The 15,983-nt window shown below is 48.8% G+C and overlaps 7 protein-coding genes across 7 annotated transcripts; 4 read left to right on the top strand and 3 right to left on the bottom strand.

The window, feature by feature from the left end:
* Nucleotides 1-118: 118 nt before the first annotated feature.
* On the bottom strand, nucleotides 119-2,155 carry DEU56DRAFT_901642 (uncharacterized protein; the record flags this gene model as incomplete). The annotated part of the gene is made up of 7 exons (XM_041356559.1): nucleotides 1,631-2,155; nucleotides 1,087-1,475; nucleotides 1,028-1,041; nucleotides 748-912; nucleotides 461-544; nucleotides 301-368; nucleotides 119-222 (listed from the first exon to the last, which is right to left on the bottom strand). Exons 1-7 carry the CDS (start codon nucleotides 1,722-1,724, stop codon nucleotides 119-121), a joined length of 918 nt encoding a protein of 305 aa, XP_041208078.1. The 5' UTR covers nucleotides 1,725-2,155.
* A 428-nt stretch (nucleotides 2,156-2,583) lies between these two features.
* On the top strand, nucleotides 2,584-4,574 carry DEU56DRAFT_806020 (WD40 repeat-like protein). Its single transcript, XM_041353320.1, has 8 exons — nucleotides 2,584-2,677; nucleotides 2,730-2,994; nucleotides 3,057-3,223; nucleotides 3,278-3,321; nucleotides 3,376-3,450; nucleotides 3,501-3,932; nucleotides 3,982-4,176; nucleotides 4,224-4,574. Exons 1-8 carry the CDS (start codon nucleotides 2,672-2,674, stop codon nucleotides 4,384-4,386), a joined length of 1,347 nt encoding a protein of 448 aa, XP_041208077.1. The 5' UTR covers nucleotides 2,584-2,671; the 3' UTR covers nucleotides 4,387-4,574.
* A 418-nt stretch (nucleotides 4,575-4,992) lies between these two features.
* DEU56DRAFT_364037 (uncharacterized protein) lies at nucleotides 4,993-6,802 on the top strand. The gene is made up of 2 exons (XM_041345869.1): nucleotides 4,993-5,207; nucleotides 5,267-6,802. Exons 1-2 carry the CDS (start codon nucleotides 5,128-5,130, stop codon nucleotides 6,702-6,704), a joined length of 1,518 nt encoding a protein of 505 aa, XP_041208076.1. The 5' UTR covers nucleotides 4,993-5,127; the 3' UTR covers nucleotides 6,705-6,802.
* DEU56DRAFT_364053 (uncharacterized protein) lies at nucleotides 6,803-7,406 on the bottom strand. The gene has a single exon (XM_041345870.1). The coding sequence runs from the start codon at nucleotides 7,279-7,281 to the stop codon at nucleotides 6,901-6,903; it is 381 nt and encodes a 126-aa protein (XP_041208075.1). The 5' UTR covers nucleotides 7,282-7,406; the 3' UTR covers nucleotides 6,803-6,900.
* A 2,051-nt stretch (nucleotides 7,407-9,457) lies between these two features.
* On the top strand, nucleotides 9,458-10,861 carry DEU56DRAFT_947249 (uncharacterized protein; the record flags this gene model as incomplete). Its single annotated transcript, XM_041359065.1, has 8 exons — nucleotides 9,458-9,498; nucleotides 9,556-9,651; nucleotides 9,684-9,771; nucleotides 9,805-9,855; nucleotides 9,915-9,942; nucleotides 10,048-10,126; nucleotides 10,233-10,470; nucleotides 10,526-10,861. 8 exons carry the CDS (start codon nucleotides 9,458-9,460, stop codon nucleotides 10,613-10,615), a joined length of 711 nt encoding a protein of 236 aa, XP_041208074.1. The 3' UTR covers nucleotides 10,616-10,861.
* Nucleotides 10,862-11,033: 172 nt separating this feature from the next.
* DEU56DRAFT_947247 (NADPH oxidase B) lies at nucleotides 11,034-13,396 on the top strand (the record flags this gene model as incomplete). Its single annotated transcript, XM_041359064.1, has 8 exons — nucleotides 11,034-11,415; nucleotides 11,468-11,970; nucleotides 12,027-12,247; nucleotides 12,300-12,578; nucleotides 12,633-12,852; nucleotides 12,906-13,034; nucleotides 13,090-13,183; nucleotides 13,238-13,396. The coding sequence occupies 8 exons, from the start codon at nucleotides 11,034-11,036 to the stop codon at nucleotides 13,246-13,248; spliced, it is 1,839 nt and encodes a 612-aa protein (XP_041208073.1). The 3' UTR covers nucleotides 13,249-13,396.
* An 89-nt stretch (nucleotides 13,397-13,485) lies between these two features.
* On the bottom strand, nucleotides 13,486-15,320 carry DEU56DRAFT_363991 (uncharacterized protein). The gene is made up of 4 exons (XM_041345868.1): nucleotide 15,320; nucleotides 15,161-15,263; nucleotides 14,413-15,108; nucleotides 13,486-14,357 (listed from the first exon to the last, which is right to left on the bottom strand). Exons 2-4 carry the CDS (start codon nucleotides 15,161-15,163, stop codon nucleotides 13,545-13,547), a joined length of 1,512 nt encoding a protein of 503 aa, XP_041208072.1. The 5' UTR covers nucleotides 15,164-15,263; nucleotide 15,320; the 3' UTR covers nucleotides 13,486-13,544.
* Nucleotides 15,321-15,983: the final 663 nt, after the last annotated feature.

Below are 15,983 nucleotides of genomic sequence, written 5' to 3'. Positions count from 1 at the left end.
AAGTTGACTGGAAATGCAACCGTATATTTGAGTTTCTACGTGGCAGATTCTGATCGACGTTGACTGCCTTTTTTGAACAATTGTTGTGCCAGCCTCGTTCTCGTGTCTCACGAGGGATCTATCGCCCAATGGCGATAGGTGCTCGACACCGCGCGCAGGTGCGGACCCAGATATACACTGCCGGGACCCCCTCAGCCCATGACCAATTGTACCGCGACTTGCCTACGTGCAGGCAAATTCAAGTTTAGGCGGTCTAGTCCCAAGCTGTATTCAATAGGTTGGTGCACGCTGAGAACTCACGAAATTTACCGGCCACGTCACACAGACTGCGAGTATTAGTACTTGTAAACATCCGCCGTACTATAGTACTAGTGGACAAAGATGTAAGATGTTCAAGCTGGCACATGGGAGTCAAAAACACTAAATCATACTTCTTATCGCGAATACAGACATAACTCACAACACCGCTGACGCTTCCCTGCGCTTCCCTGAACGAAGAACCCTAAGATTGGTCCCGGAACGGTAAACGTCTGGTTCGAGACTACTAGTACATATATGTAGTAGCATCCGCCGAATCGCACCCCAGTCGAGCTTCGCTTACTACAACCTTAACGTACCAGCGAAATTTGCCCGCAGTGTACAGACCCCTCAAATATTCACCTCTCAGTCCTCCTCAGTTCACGCGAGAGGGACGATGCGAAGAAAAAAAACAATGTAAGATACATCCTGATGCAAGGCACATTGTACTTGGTATGTGAAATCGATTGAATCGCGACAGAATCGTATCTTCTATTGATCATATCAACAAGTCGTGTCTGCGTGCGACTAAATTGGCGGTCGGCGGCTAGCGCCCAGGAGGCAGCAATGATAGAGATTGCTATGTTCAGGATAGAAACAATGATGGGCCAGTGGCTGCAGAGATACGAGGACAAAAGGGAACACAGGGGCGAATGATGTTCTATCACATCAAGGCCTTGTCTCACATATAGTCAGATGGTGATCATCCCAAATAAATAGTACAACTCACCAATACATCGACGACTAGCATGTGTGTATCAGGTCAGCCTGCACTGGAGACTAACTCACCAGGAATGAATCCGAGTCAGTGTGTTGTTGCAGATTGCACTCAGCGGAAGTTTCCGACTCCAAAACAGAGTAGCCGATAATAAAGAACTCATATAGGCTGTATCCTGTTGTATCATAGTAAAATGCGGTGACGCAAACATCCCCGTGTTTTACAAGTTGAAGATCTACCGACTCCCGGCGAAGTCCATATAAGTTAATCACATCTAGCGTAATTGGGGTTTTCTTGGAAGTGAGTGACCCACACGCTCCTCGGTTGCCGTTATTCGCCTGTTTCTTGCCCTTTGGGTCTTGAATGAAGTAGGTTGTGGCTGGTAGCAAATGCACGGCAGATGGCCCGTGGGAATTATGAAATACGCCAACATGGCGGTAACCTGGCACTTCTGGACAACCTGCAAATTCTCAAACTCGGTGGCAACGCGTTTTTTTTGGACAGAAGCGCAGTGCTCCAAAGAGAATTCGAAATGCATCTATGTAGAGCCTTGTGTGCGGGAAATTTCAATTCCTGGCATCGATTAGCGAACTTTAGCGAAACGGCAACATTGACATTTGACATTGCCATATTCGCCCCCAGTCGTCCCCCCATCGGAGTTTGTGCGTATGTGCGCCATCTCCATATGTCGGACAATCCTGACAGCCATGGCAGATCACTGTCATATGATCACATGAAGCAGCAGAATCGAACCCGATGTCCATTCGAAACGGCCCAAAAGATAGGCGACATGACTCGTGTCAATTCAGCGAGATGAGCAGATTCATTCACTTACTTAGTACTTGTGCCATCGAACACCAGCTTGATACATACAGGGAGGACCGCGGTGATACGAGAGAAGCTGGAAGACAAAACGATTCGGAAAAATCTTTAAGTGATACTCGTTAGTATACCGCTACTAGTAGGATGACGGATATTGAAGATCACGATCGATCACAACAGATGCATATGAGGTGTAAAATCCCGGGGGACGTTTCGTTGAAAAGGCATTGATAGACACCGTCATATCTGTGGCAATCAGATCCAATGTCCAACACACCGCAAGCGGATGCACGATGGTCGTACTCCAGAATTCTCCAGATTGTCACGGTAAAGTTTAGTGCTCCATGAAAAAAATATGACTAAGCCAGATCAAAATCCCACGGATGCGTTTATGGATCTACTGTAGAGATACGACACTAGCTTCGTCACGTGCAGCACGTGACAAAGTCACGCTTAGTGTCACAGCTTCGAATTACCCTGTCACCTGTGACCACATAAAAAATAGCTTCGGAAATTGTGATTTTGTCAAGGCTTCTTGTCTGATTCATATCTTATTATAAAGTTGAGAAGTAACAGGTAGAATCTAGCTGGACATTGTTGTTTTTTATATGTTTTTTGTATGTTTTTTATATGTTTTTCTGTATGTTTTTACCACATGTCACAAATTAGCTTCGGCCCCCAAAAAATTGGTGTGACAGTCACACCAAATAGGTTCGATTCGTTGATGGCTGTGACCTGTGACGAACCTAGTGTCGTATCTCTACAGTATAGCAAAATCTTGAGTAACTTTTAGGACTTGTCATTAACTCCAGAACAGTTGTTTGCGCATATGCCATGGTGGTGAGTATTGGCCAGACACATCAAGTAAACTGGTATCATTGACCCCTTTCAGAAAATATCTGTTCTCCAGCATGCTCCATCAGTGCACCTGCCTGCACGTCCTGGAGACCCTACGCCTACCACCCGCAATCTCGATCCCTTGATGCACCCATTTGCGCGCGCTCGTGAGCGAAATCGTGCTTTGAATGCTGCCAAGATGGACAGGCTGTTTGCGAAGCCCTTCGTAGGGGCTCTCGAGGGTCACATAGACGCGGTCGAGGTGTTATGTAAAAAGCCTGGATCATTGAGCGCTGTTGCCAGTGGTAGCTGGGATGGAGGTGCGTTGAAAAATCGACTCGGCTGACGACCGTTCATGTCCAAAAACATCCACTTCCCCTAGGTGTCATTTTGCACAATGTTTCCGAGCGCAAACACATCCGCCGAATACAAGGTGCTCATAAGGGCAAAGTATCAGGCCTTTGCTTTGCTCAAGATGACCGACTACTAAGCTGTGGTGTGGACAGCAACATAAAACTTTGGGATGCAAGCCCACAAGATGATATAACGGTCAGTTCCTCAGTTGGCAATGAGTTTATTGTGTATCTATCCCAGCCCATCTAGGAGCAGCGCCCGTTGAATGTATATCCTGGGAAATCACCATTCAAGTACGCCACTTTGATACGCTAAGATCTACATTTCATTGACCCGTACCTTCACAGCTCAATAGATCATCATCGTTCGGATCCACTTTTTGCTACAGCTTCAAACATTGTTCAAATATGGGACGAAACGAAGTGGGCGCTATCCATATCTACGTTCAGGTCTCAGCTGACTTGCCATTCAGGAGTGCCGCAATATCCAACCTAACGTTCCCCACGTCTACCGAGACCATCACATCTGTGCGATTCAATTTGAGTGAAACAAGCGTACTTGGCAGTATTGGCTCAGACCGGACTTTCACGCTCTATGATATTCGCACAGGAAAGGCAGAGCGTCGTGTTGTCATGCAGATGCGCTCAAACGCACTTGCATGGTCACCAACATTCCCAACAGCTGTCCTCCTCGCGTCCGAGGATCACAATCTGTATACGTTCGATGTTAGGCAACTGAAAAATCCCACCCACATCTACAAAGGACATGTTGCAGCAGTTATGAGCTGTGATTGGAGTCCAACTGGATTGGAATTTGTTAGCGGTGGATGGGACCGGACAGTAAGAATATGGAAGGAAGGTCAAGGCACGGGACCAGAAGTATATCATACTAAACGAATGCAAAGGTAAGCTCGTGTATCTCCGCTTGTCAGCTTGTTCACAATTCACGATAAGGGTTTCATCATCTATATTCACTGCTGACGCGCGCTTTGTGCTGACGGGCTCGGATGATGGTAATGTACGGATATGGAAAGCCAAAGCATCAGAAAAGCTTGGTGTCATCACAGCCCGGGAGCGCGCCGCAATCGAATACCGCGACAGCTTGAAAGACCGATGGAAGCACGACAACGAGGTTGGCAGGATTGCACGGTAACGATGATTTTTCTTGTTTTGACTCGCGCTCACTAGCAGCTCAGCAAACGACACTTGCCAAAGCCAGTCTACCAGGCTGCGAAGCTCAAACGCACGATGCTCGATTCACGTGCCGTCAAGGAGGAGCGTCGGCGGAAACATACACGCGCCGGGGAGAGCAAACCAAACGCCGAGCGCAAAAAGGTGGTTATTGCGGAGCAGACTTGATTGCGCGCTCAACTTTAGCCTATACCTATATTTTAATTTCGCAAATATTGTCTCATGCAACAGCACAATTACATAGACACATCTTGCAGCTGTCAATTGTTCTCAGCTAACACGTCTGCTCCCATGGACATTTTCATAATCGACTAGGGACTCGCGACATACCGCAACTATATAGCAATTTATGAGTGAAGCGGTCCGTCGCGCGCAAACCTTGTAGCACGTTGATTAAGGTTAGTGTTCACCTTGCCTAGGGTGCCATGGAAGCAGTACGTAGTCCTATGTGGATGCGTAGATCTGCGTAGATCCTTCCTACGGCAGTACGACAAGCAACCTTTTGTTTAAAATGATGCACAAACCTCGACGGCCGGGCCGGCTCAGCCCCTTCAAGTAACAAGGCGTCGCCACCTTGAATTTGAGCCGCTGGTGGCTTTAAAGTTTACCGCGGATCACCTTTACCCATCAGACTCGTGAATCGTCGACCACGATCATCGGTGAAAGGTATGGCCCACTGGGCCCCATTTTGTGAGAAGATGATGAACAGCTGATTCCAGCTAGCTTTGTGAATTCAAATTGAATTTCGATATTCAATTTGTAAACTTCCAGTTGCAATTGGTGGCGGCTACCTCGTGGTTTCTGTACGTGACCATCCATGGTAATACTCTTGTGTACCGGGTTGAACTTTCAGCAGTTGGTCGTTACATAGTATTTGAACTGAAGTATTCTCTCCTCGGTCCAGTCTCCATGAACACCCAGGGATCCGTTGTCCATGCACCTGCAGGTTTCCTTAGCTCCAGTAGTAAGGGCCAGACCTCGCATGACGAGTACTTCTATCTTCCTCCCCAGATACAATCAGTTTCTGACTAGGGTGGAAATTTCACAGGAAACACCGATTTGTCGGAGTTCGCGACCCTCGCAAGATTCGAATTCTCCAGTTTCATCCCGACCTCGGTCATCCCCGTCGTACCAATAATAGAGTTTTGCCTCCAGAGTTACTTCTACTGATCTTCGAGCATGTTTATGCAGATAACATGCTGAACGAAGAGTGGATTCCTTGTAACTCGCAGTCTCGCACGCAATTCCCATTCGCTCCCGCGGCCGTATGTCAGGCCTGGAGAGATGTTCTTGCGTCGGTGCCAAGGTTCTGGACACGTATCATAATCAACCTCGACACTACAAAGCTTTCACACGTCGACATATACCTTCATCTTTCCCGGAATCTCGTTTTCGAAATCATCGTCACGCGAGACCAACGAATCGTTTCTCAATCTCGCACAAATGATGACGAAGGGGCACGAGCAGCCGCAGTTATGGCTCGGATTATTCCCCATCTACGTCGCTGCAAGTCTTTATGTTTTCAACTCGTTCGCAGCTCTTCTCTGCCTGCTCTTCGTCATCTGAACATATGCGCACCCCTCCTTGAGCGGCTAAAGCTGCAATGTGGGATCGATGATGGCGAGCATCCCCTCGTAAGCAGCGAAGTTCCTGAGCAGTGGCGCTTCGACGCTCCGGCGCTTCGGTACCTCTTTCTCAATGGGCGTAATTTCCGTGACGCCTGCGCCCTTCATTGGGTTGAACTACTTGCAAGCCTAGAGGACCTATGTGTTTCGCGCTATTCCGGGGGGAAACACCCCACAGGAGAGCTGCACTTGCACGACGTTTTGCTCGTCGTCGACAGGCTTCATCGCCGTTTTGAAAGACTCCAGATGCTGACTCTTCAAGATATTTCGTTTGATGGCACCCTCGTGCAGCAAGATGGCTACGACATTCAAATCGAAGCTATGAGCATGCAGTCCATTGACTTCTCGACGGTCCGTACCATCTTCGCGTCCAAGAACGGACCAGCTCCACACCTTGTGCACATCAAGCACGAGCTCGCGCCCAGTCTATATCACATTCGCTTGACTCAGGCCGACACCCTCGTGCTGGAAGGTCCTTTCATGCGCATGGCTGAAGCGATCAATATCTGGGACGGCAATTGTCTTTCCATTAAAAACAGTTCTACCTTCAACGATCGCACCATCCGCGACATTTATCGTTCATGGAATCCAGATAAACTCACGTCTCCAAGCTGGTCCCGACTATATATAGAAAATTGCACAGAGTTCTCCGCAGATGCGCTTCTGGAATTGATCGATGCACGCGGCGTTGCGGTACAACGAGCGCGGGATAGAGATCCCACATCGCAGGCCCCTATCAATAGCTTGCGGGGTTTGAAGGTACATGGGGGACCTCCTATCTCGCCAAAGGACACAGAGGCATTCAAAGAGAAGTTACCTCAAATGGAATGGCATGAAGCAGCTACGGGTACAAGACATTAGCGGAGCATAGGTATGCGAGGGTTTCAACTGTTGACACACTCTAAGGGCGGGTGTATTCCTTTTTGTTACTGCAAGCTCATCTCTCAGGAACTTCACATTTCTTCGTAGAATGGGCTACTATGTAGGCTGCGTGGCGAATATTTCACCAGCTTGATTCATAACAGGGTAAGTAGGACACGATACATATGTATTCGTTTCAGTGACAGATTACCGTCCACTCGAATGCAATCTTACAGGAGGCTCTGATACTGTGTAGTAGTAAGCATATTATGTACAGTTGACAAACAATTGATATGATTTCCTTGGACTCGTGATACTTACATGCAGGTCTGAATTCCAGAGCGCCTTTGTCTGTGACTGGAAAAGCAGTGGACCGTCGACGTGTGATCATAAGGGAGTGTCGTGGCTCAAGCTCGTCAAGTTGGTCCTTGCTATTTGCAATTGCTGACTTGAACAAAAATCGTGTGGGGCGGGCATTCGAGTGTAAAGATCCCTTCACGGAATGTTCCGGAAATCCGGAGATCGATGTTCGGCCAGCACACACTGCGGGCAAAGTCGAAAAGATAAGGCCGATCATGACGGCCAGGTCAAGTTGCCACCCACACAATCTTAGCAAGGCCAGTTCTCGATAGACATGGCAGGTTCCTCACTCGTTGCATGCAGCTTGATCCAATTGCTGTGAGTTCATGAGTATTACAGTCAACGCAGTCTAGCTTTCCGCTTACTCGCTGGTTGGGAGATCGGCATGGAGAAGTGTGGGACTAGGTCATTATGACGCACTTTGCGTATTTTAGGCGGGGGTGGACGTAGACGTAGAGTGGGGTGAAATGGTGAAGTGTATAGTTGCTGCGCTGCTATCAATGTTGACGGGTTTAAGAAGCACAGAGATGTTCATAACTTTTCATATCGAGGAGCGAGCTTTACCACGCTATCCCACAACTATTCTGCGTGCATATTAATTCTGAGAAGGTCCTGCTGTGGAGGAAATGACAGGTACATACGAGATGAAGGAAGCACGGGGTTTTCGAAGACGTCAGCATGATGCTTTATCGTCGAAATGATTGTTTGCAGCCATTTGACTCGAAGGTCCAACTTGTTGTCATTGTTTGAGGGAGGATTCAAAGAACTTCATATGTCCAGGTGGTCGCGCACGTAGAGCATTGTACTGTTCCGTGAAAGACGGGGGTGGTGACTCCAATTAGTACTGCATGGACAACGTCGTATCCATGTCCACTTGTCGGTATAGCTGAAGTCACATAATTAACGCAGGTCCCTGAGAAGGATGACGAAGACTTACTGCTCGTATGCAGTGTGGTTGAGCACAGCATCAAGGAGGCAGAGACTACGTCACGATATGCGCTCCACTGATGCAAGAACCATGACGACTATGGTGACCGAATTACACCCTGTTCAATCGTCCACGCTTTACAGCCTTTCATGCGTGACGCTTCGACAACTTGAAGGGGGCCGACCCACTGGTGCATTGATATTCCACCTAGAGGCGAACCCACTCGGTTTGTGAAGAATCATAAAAACCATCAACTTGCAGACATATTCGCTACTATCTTGGACGGTTGGAGACAATCATAGGACGGCAGATAGCTTAGCATCTGAGCTAGTCTTGAGCTACATAGTCTCTGTGATCCGTCACTCGGCGCAACTTGAACAAGCCGCATCAGATGGGGCGAATTGCGAACCACTTGAGGTCTTCGTCTTCAAGTTCAAGCGGTCCAAGAGCCTATCTCCGTCGAGGCTATGGTACTGTGCTCCCCTCGGAATATTAATTGAATGCGACTCACACGAAGCTGAGAGCAAACGTAGCTTGGAAGTTCAACTGCTCAGTGCTGTCTATTAATATATTGTTGTGCTAAATTTGTCCCTGATTGAGTCATGACATAATGACCCGTTCGAATTCGTTGAACCTGTGACAAAACACGCATCGGAGTGGTTTACATAAATCCACTGGGACCAGTGGACCAGGCATCGTGATTCGTCGTTCAAGACACGATTTCCACATCGACGCGTTGATATTACTGAAGGTGCCATGATCAATACTGACAACGGGCAGGTTACCCGCGTTCACTGTGTGTGTGTATCTATGGAGAACTTCAAGTTAACTAACAGGGTCCCCATAGCTCTGGTAGAACTATCTAACGACAGTACAGTATGGCTCGATGGAAATGGCCGTTCCTTCGAGTTGATCATCCCTGTATGACCGTGTGCACGGTGTTCCGCAACGGGGCTCTTCCATACGAAGTACTGGGGTGGCTAGGCTTCAACGATGTCGCGGACTCAAGTGGCGTCGTGTGGATGATGGTATGGCGTGTAATGCAAATAAACGCTGAAGTCCATGGGAAACAATAAGCAAGCAGGCCCTTTTATTTTTGCGGGGTTGTCAACATCGCGCCCACTGACACTAGGATTGATGGCCGTGCGGTTGAGGATTTATATTTGTGGTCGCGTCAAGGTTGACCGGTGACGCTGAGCTATGAATAGGTATAAAGATGTCATGGTATTGGAGCTTAACACATGAACTGGAATGTCGGTCATGTTATTTCAATCATATCTTCGAGAACCTCATGTCACTCCCTATAGTCAACGCTGGGAAGAGTTAAGACGTTCAGAAGAGTAGCCTTCTAGCGGCGGCTATTGTCTGTTCAATGAATATGCACTAGCGACCAGTGCTTTCCATCGTCTTGCTGCACGATGACGGATATAGACCACATAGAACATGATATACTTAGTCGTCCATCATGTTATCTGTCGCGGGAGAAAAACATACCCCAAAGACAAGGTGCGTTATGCGTCGTCCGTCATTCGCCCCAGAATGGTCGCTGATTATATATCAAAGGGACTGGATTATCGTGACTGCTAGTTGTCGTCCATCTTGTGACCTGTCGTGGGGGAAACGGGTGTGGCCTTCGTGTCTTTGGAGTATGTTTATCTGGTGCGTCATGTGTCGCCCATCATTCGCCCCAGTGTGGTCGTGGTCGCTGTTTATATACCGTGGGGACTGTGGATTGTTGTGACTGCTAGTTGGACTAACATGCTCATGGAAAATTTAAACGTGAGCAAGCTGACTGAATGTAAGTCCTCATAGATACCAGGGCGGACTGATCCGACGATTCAGCCTAACGTTGTCCCGGTGTCGGTAAGTTTCTCAACAGAATTCAAAGGTACAGAAATTCCAAATGATATTTATATCCGCAGGGTACTTTCAAAGAATCAAAACGTAGTCGTACGCAACGTTATGCTTGACATGTGGTCATCATGGAGCCCGTTCGTCTTCCAGCTGAATGATGCACGCGTGACCTTTTGATCTTGACGTGATACCTTACGACAGCTTACAACGACGATCATCATCTTTACGGGGACTATGCTGCAACGGGGATAGCAATGCGTTGCCCTACATGTTTCATTATGTAGTCCCGCTGCACCCTGCTCTTTAAGGACATCGACATCGCCCGACACCGAAGTATTAATTTGCCAAACACGTTAATGAAACTGGACTGTAGTTTGGGAATGCAGGACAATATTATTCTTTATTTTCTCTATCTCGGAAGTTCAGCTCCTGCCACGGGGACCGCATGGTTTCTCATGCTTGATGCGCCTGTTCGGTAGAAAACCTGTGCGTTCAAATAACGATGGCATCTTTTCCCTGCCACAAGAATGCAACAAGCGAGAGGTAGATCCCCTGGACTCGGGAAAACCACCCAGAGTCTTATCAGATATCTGTCAACTCAGGCTCAAGTCAGGTGGCGATACGGTACTATAAGTTGTGATGGAGTCATCTGGACAGCCTGTTCCATCAATTTTGATAGAGCGGCGATGAAGCTGTTGCGACAATGATGGGCCTGATCAAGTTGAAGCACGAGAATGGAAAGGGACTGCCAGGGCCAGCCGGGGAATAGGGTGGGGACCATGACATTTCCTGTTAGGTCCGATATTTGACAGTAATACCTGGACCATGTCCAGAAATAACCTGAGGCGCAGCACAGGCTTTACCAGAACACAGCCGGATGCCACTACTTATCTGATACGTGAGCGATGCGCGGGCGAATGTTGCGCAGCCTTTGTGATGGAGAGACAGTCCCGGCTATCAGAAGTCGACTTCCAGGTGCAAGGGGAGATGATAGCAACGACGACCTGACATGATCAAGTAACCGTGGGAATGACTGTTAGGAAACAATATGCATAAATTGCCTTGTCATGTGTTGCATAAATCTTATCCCCCTACTCCTCTTTTATCATTCTCCGCAGGCAGGTCCTTACTTTCGTTAGACGCGCAGGTCGTTCTTTGTATCATTCCACTATTGACTGGAACAACTCATGTCCTTCGAACGGTCCTCCGGTCTTGATTTCAAAGATCGCAACCCATTCAGAGATCAGGACCCATTCGTCGATGGCGCAGGTGACTATCCACTGAATGCTATACCACCAAACCACCTCCAGCGCAACAAAGCAGAACGCCTTCGCCTTCAGGGTATCCAGCAGCCCCTTCCAAATGCTGGTATCGGCGCACCCAAAGTTCTTGATGGTCCCCGTACTCTCGGTCAAAAGTTTGACCGGTGGATGATCAACGAGGGTGGAAAACGCCTCTTTTTCTTTTCTTGGATCTTTTTCCACATGCTCGTTATTGCATTCGGGTTCATGAACTACCAGCTCAGTGATGATCTCACCGGAGCCCGCGCGACCTTTGGCATCACCTACGGTAAGCATTCAAATAAGTCCTACAGGTTTTCCTTCTTCTAATATTGCAACAGCTATCGCTAGATCTGCAGCACTTGTACTACACACCGATGTCATCTTCATTCTCTTGCCAGTCTGTCGAAACTTCATCTCCCTGCTTCGCAGAACGCCCCTTAATCAGTTCATCCCATTCGACAAGAACATAACATTCCACAAGGCGACAGCCTGGTCTATGGTTGTCTTCACTGTCATCCACATCGGTGCTCACATGCACAACTTTTACGAGCTTGCCCTCGCTGATCCAAATGCAACCACCTTTGGCCAGCGTGTCCTCGTTTTCTTGCAAGCAAATTTTGCCACTGGTCCCGGTGCTACGGGTTGGATTATGACTGCTGCACTCGGCACCATGGTCTGGTTCGCTATGGAGAAAAGGCGTCGTGCCAATTTTGAGAGGTTTTGGTACACGCACCATTTGTTTGTCGTCTTCTTCCTCGCTTGGCAGTTCCACGGTATGTGGTGCATGATCAAGCCGGACAGACAACCATTCTGTTCCTTCAACTCCATCGGTGTCTTCTGGGTATGTGAACATTGACAAGCCATTTTTATGCCATCCCTTGACAACACCTTTTTCAGCGATACTGGCTTGTCGGTGGCCTCATTTGGACATACGAGCGGATTTTGCGTGAAGTTCGCTCACGTCATAAGACTTTTATCTCCAAGGTCATACAACACCCGTCCAAAGTCATTGAAATCCAGATCAAAAAGGAGAAGACTACTACACGGGCAGGGCAATATATCTTCATCTCTTGTCCAGAGATTTCCTACTTCCAATGGCACCCCTTCACCCTTACGAGGTAAACCAAATCTTCAATCAGTTTCTGCGAGGAAATACTTACAATACCACAGCGCTCCTGAAGAAGATTACATTTCTGTGCACATCCGTGTCGTTGGTGACTTCACTGCTGCGCTTGCCAAGGCTGTCGGCTGTACATTCGACTCTAAGGACTCTAAGGATGCCGATGCCAGCGGTGGAAAGGTTATTGGCACGAACACAAATCCGCCGCTCAACCGAGTGCTCCCTCGTATCATGGTTGATGGTCCGTTCGGTAGTGCCAGCGAGGACTTCTTGAATTATGAGACCGTCCTTCTTGTTGGTGCTGGTATTGGTGTCACACCCTTCGCTTCGTGCGTATCACATCACTCGTCTACTTGATGACATCATTGACCATATCTATTAAGCATTCTGAAATCGATCTGGTACCGCATGAACAACGTGAACAACTCTAAACCTACCCGTCTCTCCAAGGTCTACTTCACTTGGGTCATCCGCGACTTTGGCAGCGCCGAGTGGTTCCACTCGCTACTGCAGGCCATCGAAGAGCAGGACACGTCCAACCGGATCGAAATCAACATCTACCTCACTGCGAAGATCAAAGAGGATGACATGAACAACATTATCGTGCGCTGCGCCCCTTTTCTAGGTGGCTCATGTATTAATTGCATTTTCCTTAGGTTCAAGACGTCGGTGCAGAGAAGGACGCTATCACCTCTTTGCGTGCTCCCACTCATTTCGGCAGGCCAAACTGGGACAAGGTGTTCGGTTCTATGGTTGAAAAGCACCCCGAAACCGACGTCGGCGTGGTTCGTAGTTTTCCTTCATCTTTCAAGTCACATCAGCTCACCCGTCCTTCTCCAGTTCTTCTGTGGCCCCCCAGTGCTCTCCAGGCAGCTCCACCAAATGTCCAACAAGTACTCCAATCCCAAAGGCACACGGTTCTTCTTTGGCAAGGGTGCGTTTTTGCTTCTAATTCCGTCGCCAGGCCCAACTCACTCGTTTTGTGTAGAGAATTTTTAGGATGGCTTGTTACTCTGGATACAGTACTGCTGGGTACTGTAGTTGTGTTGCTTTTATTCGCTGTATCTATGTACAATGCTATGGATATGGACGGGGATACAAAAATGCAAGGGAATACCACCGGCTGTCGGTGGGTATAATGGGGTATATAATCCAAAGTAGGGGGTGGACGCTATGATACGAAGTATATCCACGAAACTAATAATTTATATTCTATTACAAGTCCGTTGCTTTCCTGCATGAGTAGATTGTCGTGAAGGTAACCATTCCAATGCGATGACAAAAGGGAGTTCCACTCAAAACGAATCAGTCGCCAGGCGGAATCTATTTGGATTCTCTACCAACCACGGTGGGGGTGGCGTCCCCCACAAACTCTCATACGAACTCATCACGTTTCCTTGCACGGTTGGCTGTGTGAACATGACCTCATGCCGGCCACACGTGCACTTCTCGAGCTCCCCAGCCTCCACGAATGGCGTCTCCAATGTGCAGTAAAGCTCTTCCTTATCCTTGACATTGTACACCTGACACCAAATCTCTACCAGCTTACGCACAAAGTCGCCCATGTTGCCCTCGCCGCCATCAACGAGCACGACCACCATGCAGTCCGAGATCGGTTCGTGGCTCCACCCTGAGGGCTGAGCCTCCTCCAGGTCATCGTCCTGGCAACGCACGACATCACGGGTCTTCTCCCATTGCACGGACGCGAGCCCCGACCGGCTTCGCGCGTGTCGCTTCCGCGAGGTCCAGACCACCGGCCGCGAGCGAATGACGCGTCCGTCTGGCCCCTTGCGCAACATGACCATGAGGTCTGAATGTCGGAAACAGCCGTTGACAAATGCTTGTGCTTTTGCGTCGTTGAGAGATAGGGCGGCGTACAGGGACAGGTTGCGCTGCGTCTCCTCCCACATGGGCCCGAAGGACTGAGAACCGCTATCCGTACAGACAATGGAGTGTCGGGGTGAGGAGAGCGGTATGTCGCTAGGAATGAAACCCGCCAGGAGTAGTTCTTTCGCACCGTCGAAGCCGTAGTCGTACTTCAGACACGATTGTGGGAGGTTTGTGCCGGAGAACAAGGCAAACCGGGTCATGGCAATGATTTCGTCCACCTGGGAAACTGGAGCATAGGATACTAATTCGCGGATCGACTGTATAAAAACGCACCGTCTTACACGTCGTGCGGAGGCAGGAGTAGCACTGGTAAATTGCCATCATGTGGCCCCAGGCGTGCATAGGCCACTCCTCACCGCTGGCGTCCTTGAAAACCTTGCCCCCCAAGACCATCACAAAGTCGCCCTCGCCGTTGGCCCGTAGAACGTCGTCCACCGCGTCTCTAATATCGTGGACGCACAAAGCCTTGACAGCATTCCAGATCTTTTCCAAGGTCACCAAGTCCAGATTATCATCGCTGAGAAGCGCCATGACACTATCGTAGCTCTGTGACAAGAACATAAGGGCTGGCTCTGTAAATATTCCGCGGCGCACGTAGGCGTATATGACCTCTAGTCGTTCGTCGTGGTACCTCGAGGTGGAAGGAGCGCAGTATCGGGCCAGACGGGACCTAATCTTCTCCAGGAATTCGATAGCCTTCTCGCGCAGTACTGCCTCCAGAGGATCCTCGATAGCTACACCCCGGTCGCTCTCTATAGAGTGGAAGGACGCGTCGCGACCAAGAGATTCGTCGCCATAGCCAGAGCAATCTGCTGGTTCGTGAACATCGGGGTCACGATCCAAGACCCAAAGCGCGTTCTGTGACTGTAGGATAAGTTGATAGGCCCGCGTCTCGACGTAGTACATGAATCTTTCAACTTCAGCACGTTTCTTGACGAGGGATTCCCGAAAGGCTTTGTGACCAAAGTCCTAGTATACCACACGTGAAATCAAGCTCAAGGTGCAATTTGGAACCTCATACCATGTCGTGGCTATCATAAATGCGATCAATGAAGTCAAATGATACTGGGAGAGCCACTCACCCGAAAAAACGCTCGGAGAAGTAGACTCGAGCTTCTATGCATCTTCCGCTCGGCACTCAGTGAATGACATTGAAAATGAAACTCATAAGGGCATGTACCTGGTTAACAAATTATACTTCAGCCTCAAGCCATCATTCCATTCTTTGAGAAGCGTAAGGGCGCTGCACCCCAGGATCGTCGTGACATCGCTGCACGCTGGGTTATCGACAATTGCATCGAGCAGTGCATGATGCGCTTTGTAGTTTGCATACAGCTTCAGTCGTTCCTAGAATGAGATTAAACTTCCGGCGCAACCCCACACAGTACCGTCCGACGGGTGTGTTTGAGGAACTCACCTCATTATGTCGCGGGCACCAAAGTGCACCGTCGATGGTCGGCATACCACACTGTATGCCAGCGGAATACAAGGCAGCACAGGTGTCGCGTTTTTTCCTGGGCGACCTTGACATGGTGTGGCGAAGATAAGTAAGGCTGCAAGGGTCAAGTCACAACTTGCAGAGGACCACAATGGCTTTGTGACGACGTTGGTGGTCACAAACGCACGTGATCTGTGACAATCGCGTTTAAATTATCCTTTGGTCTCGTGAAGTCCAGACTCCAACCCAATTGATCACCGTCAACGCGTCAACTTTCAAGTTGTCAACGTTAACTATTAATATTGGTAATGATTTCCGTGACGACCAAAGCAAACACTCAAGGCACGTGCCCCTACGTGTCGCGGTATGTTAGGATTTTATGTCCTTGCAATGATTCTACCGTCCG

Source organism: Suillus clintonianus (genome assembly GCF_016758775.1).
Source record: "Suillus clintonianus strain FC179 chromosome Unknown DEU56scaffold_39, whole genome shotgun sequence".
Lineage (NCBI taxonomy): Eukaryota > Fungi > Basidiomycota > Agaricomycetes > Boletales > Suillaceae > Suillus > Suillus clintonianus.
Note: the sequence above shows the minus strand (reverse complement) of the source record. Positions and strands in the feature narration are given on the sequence as shown.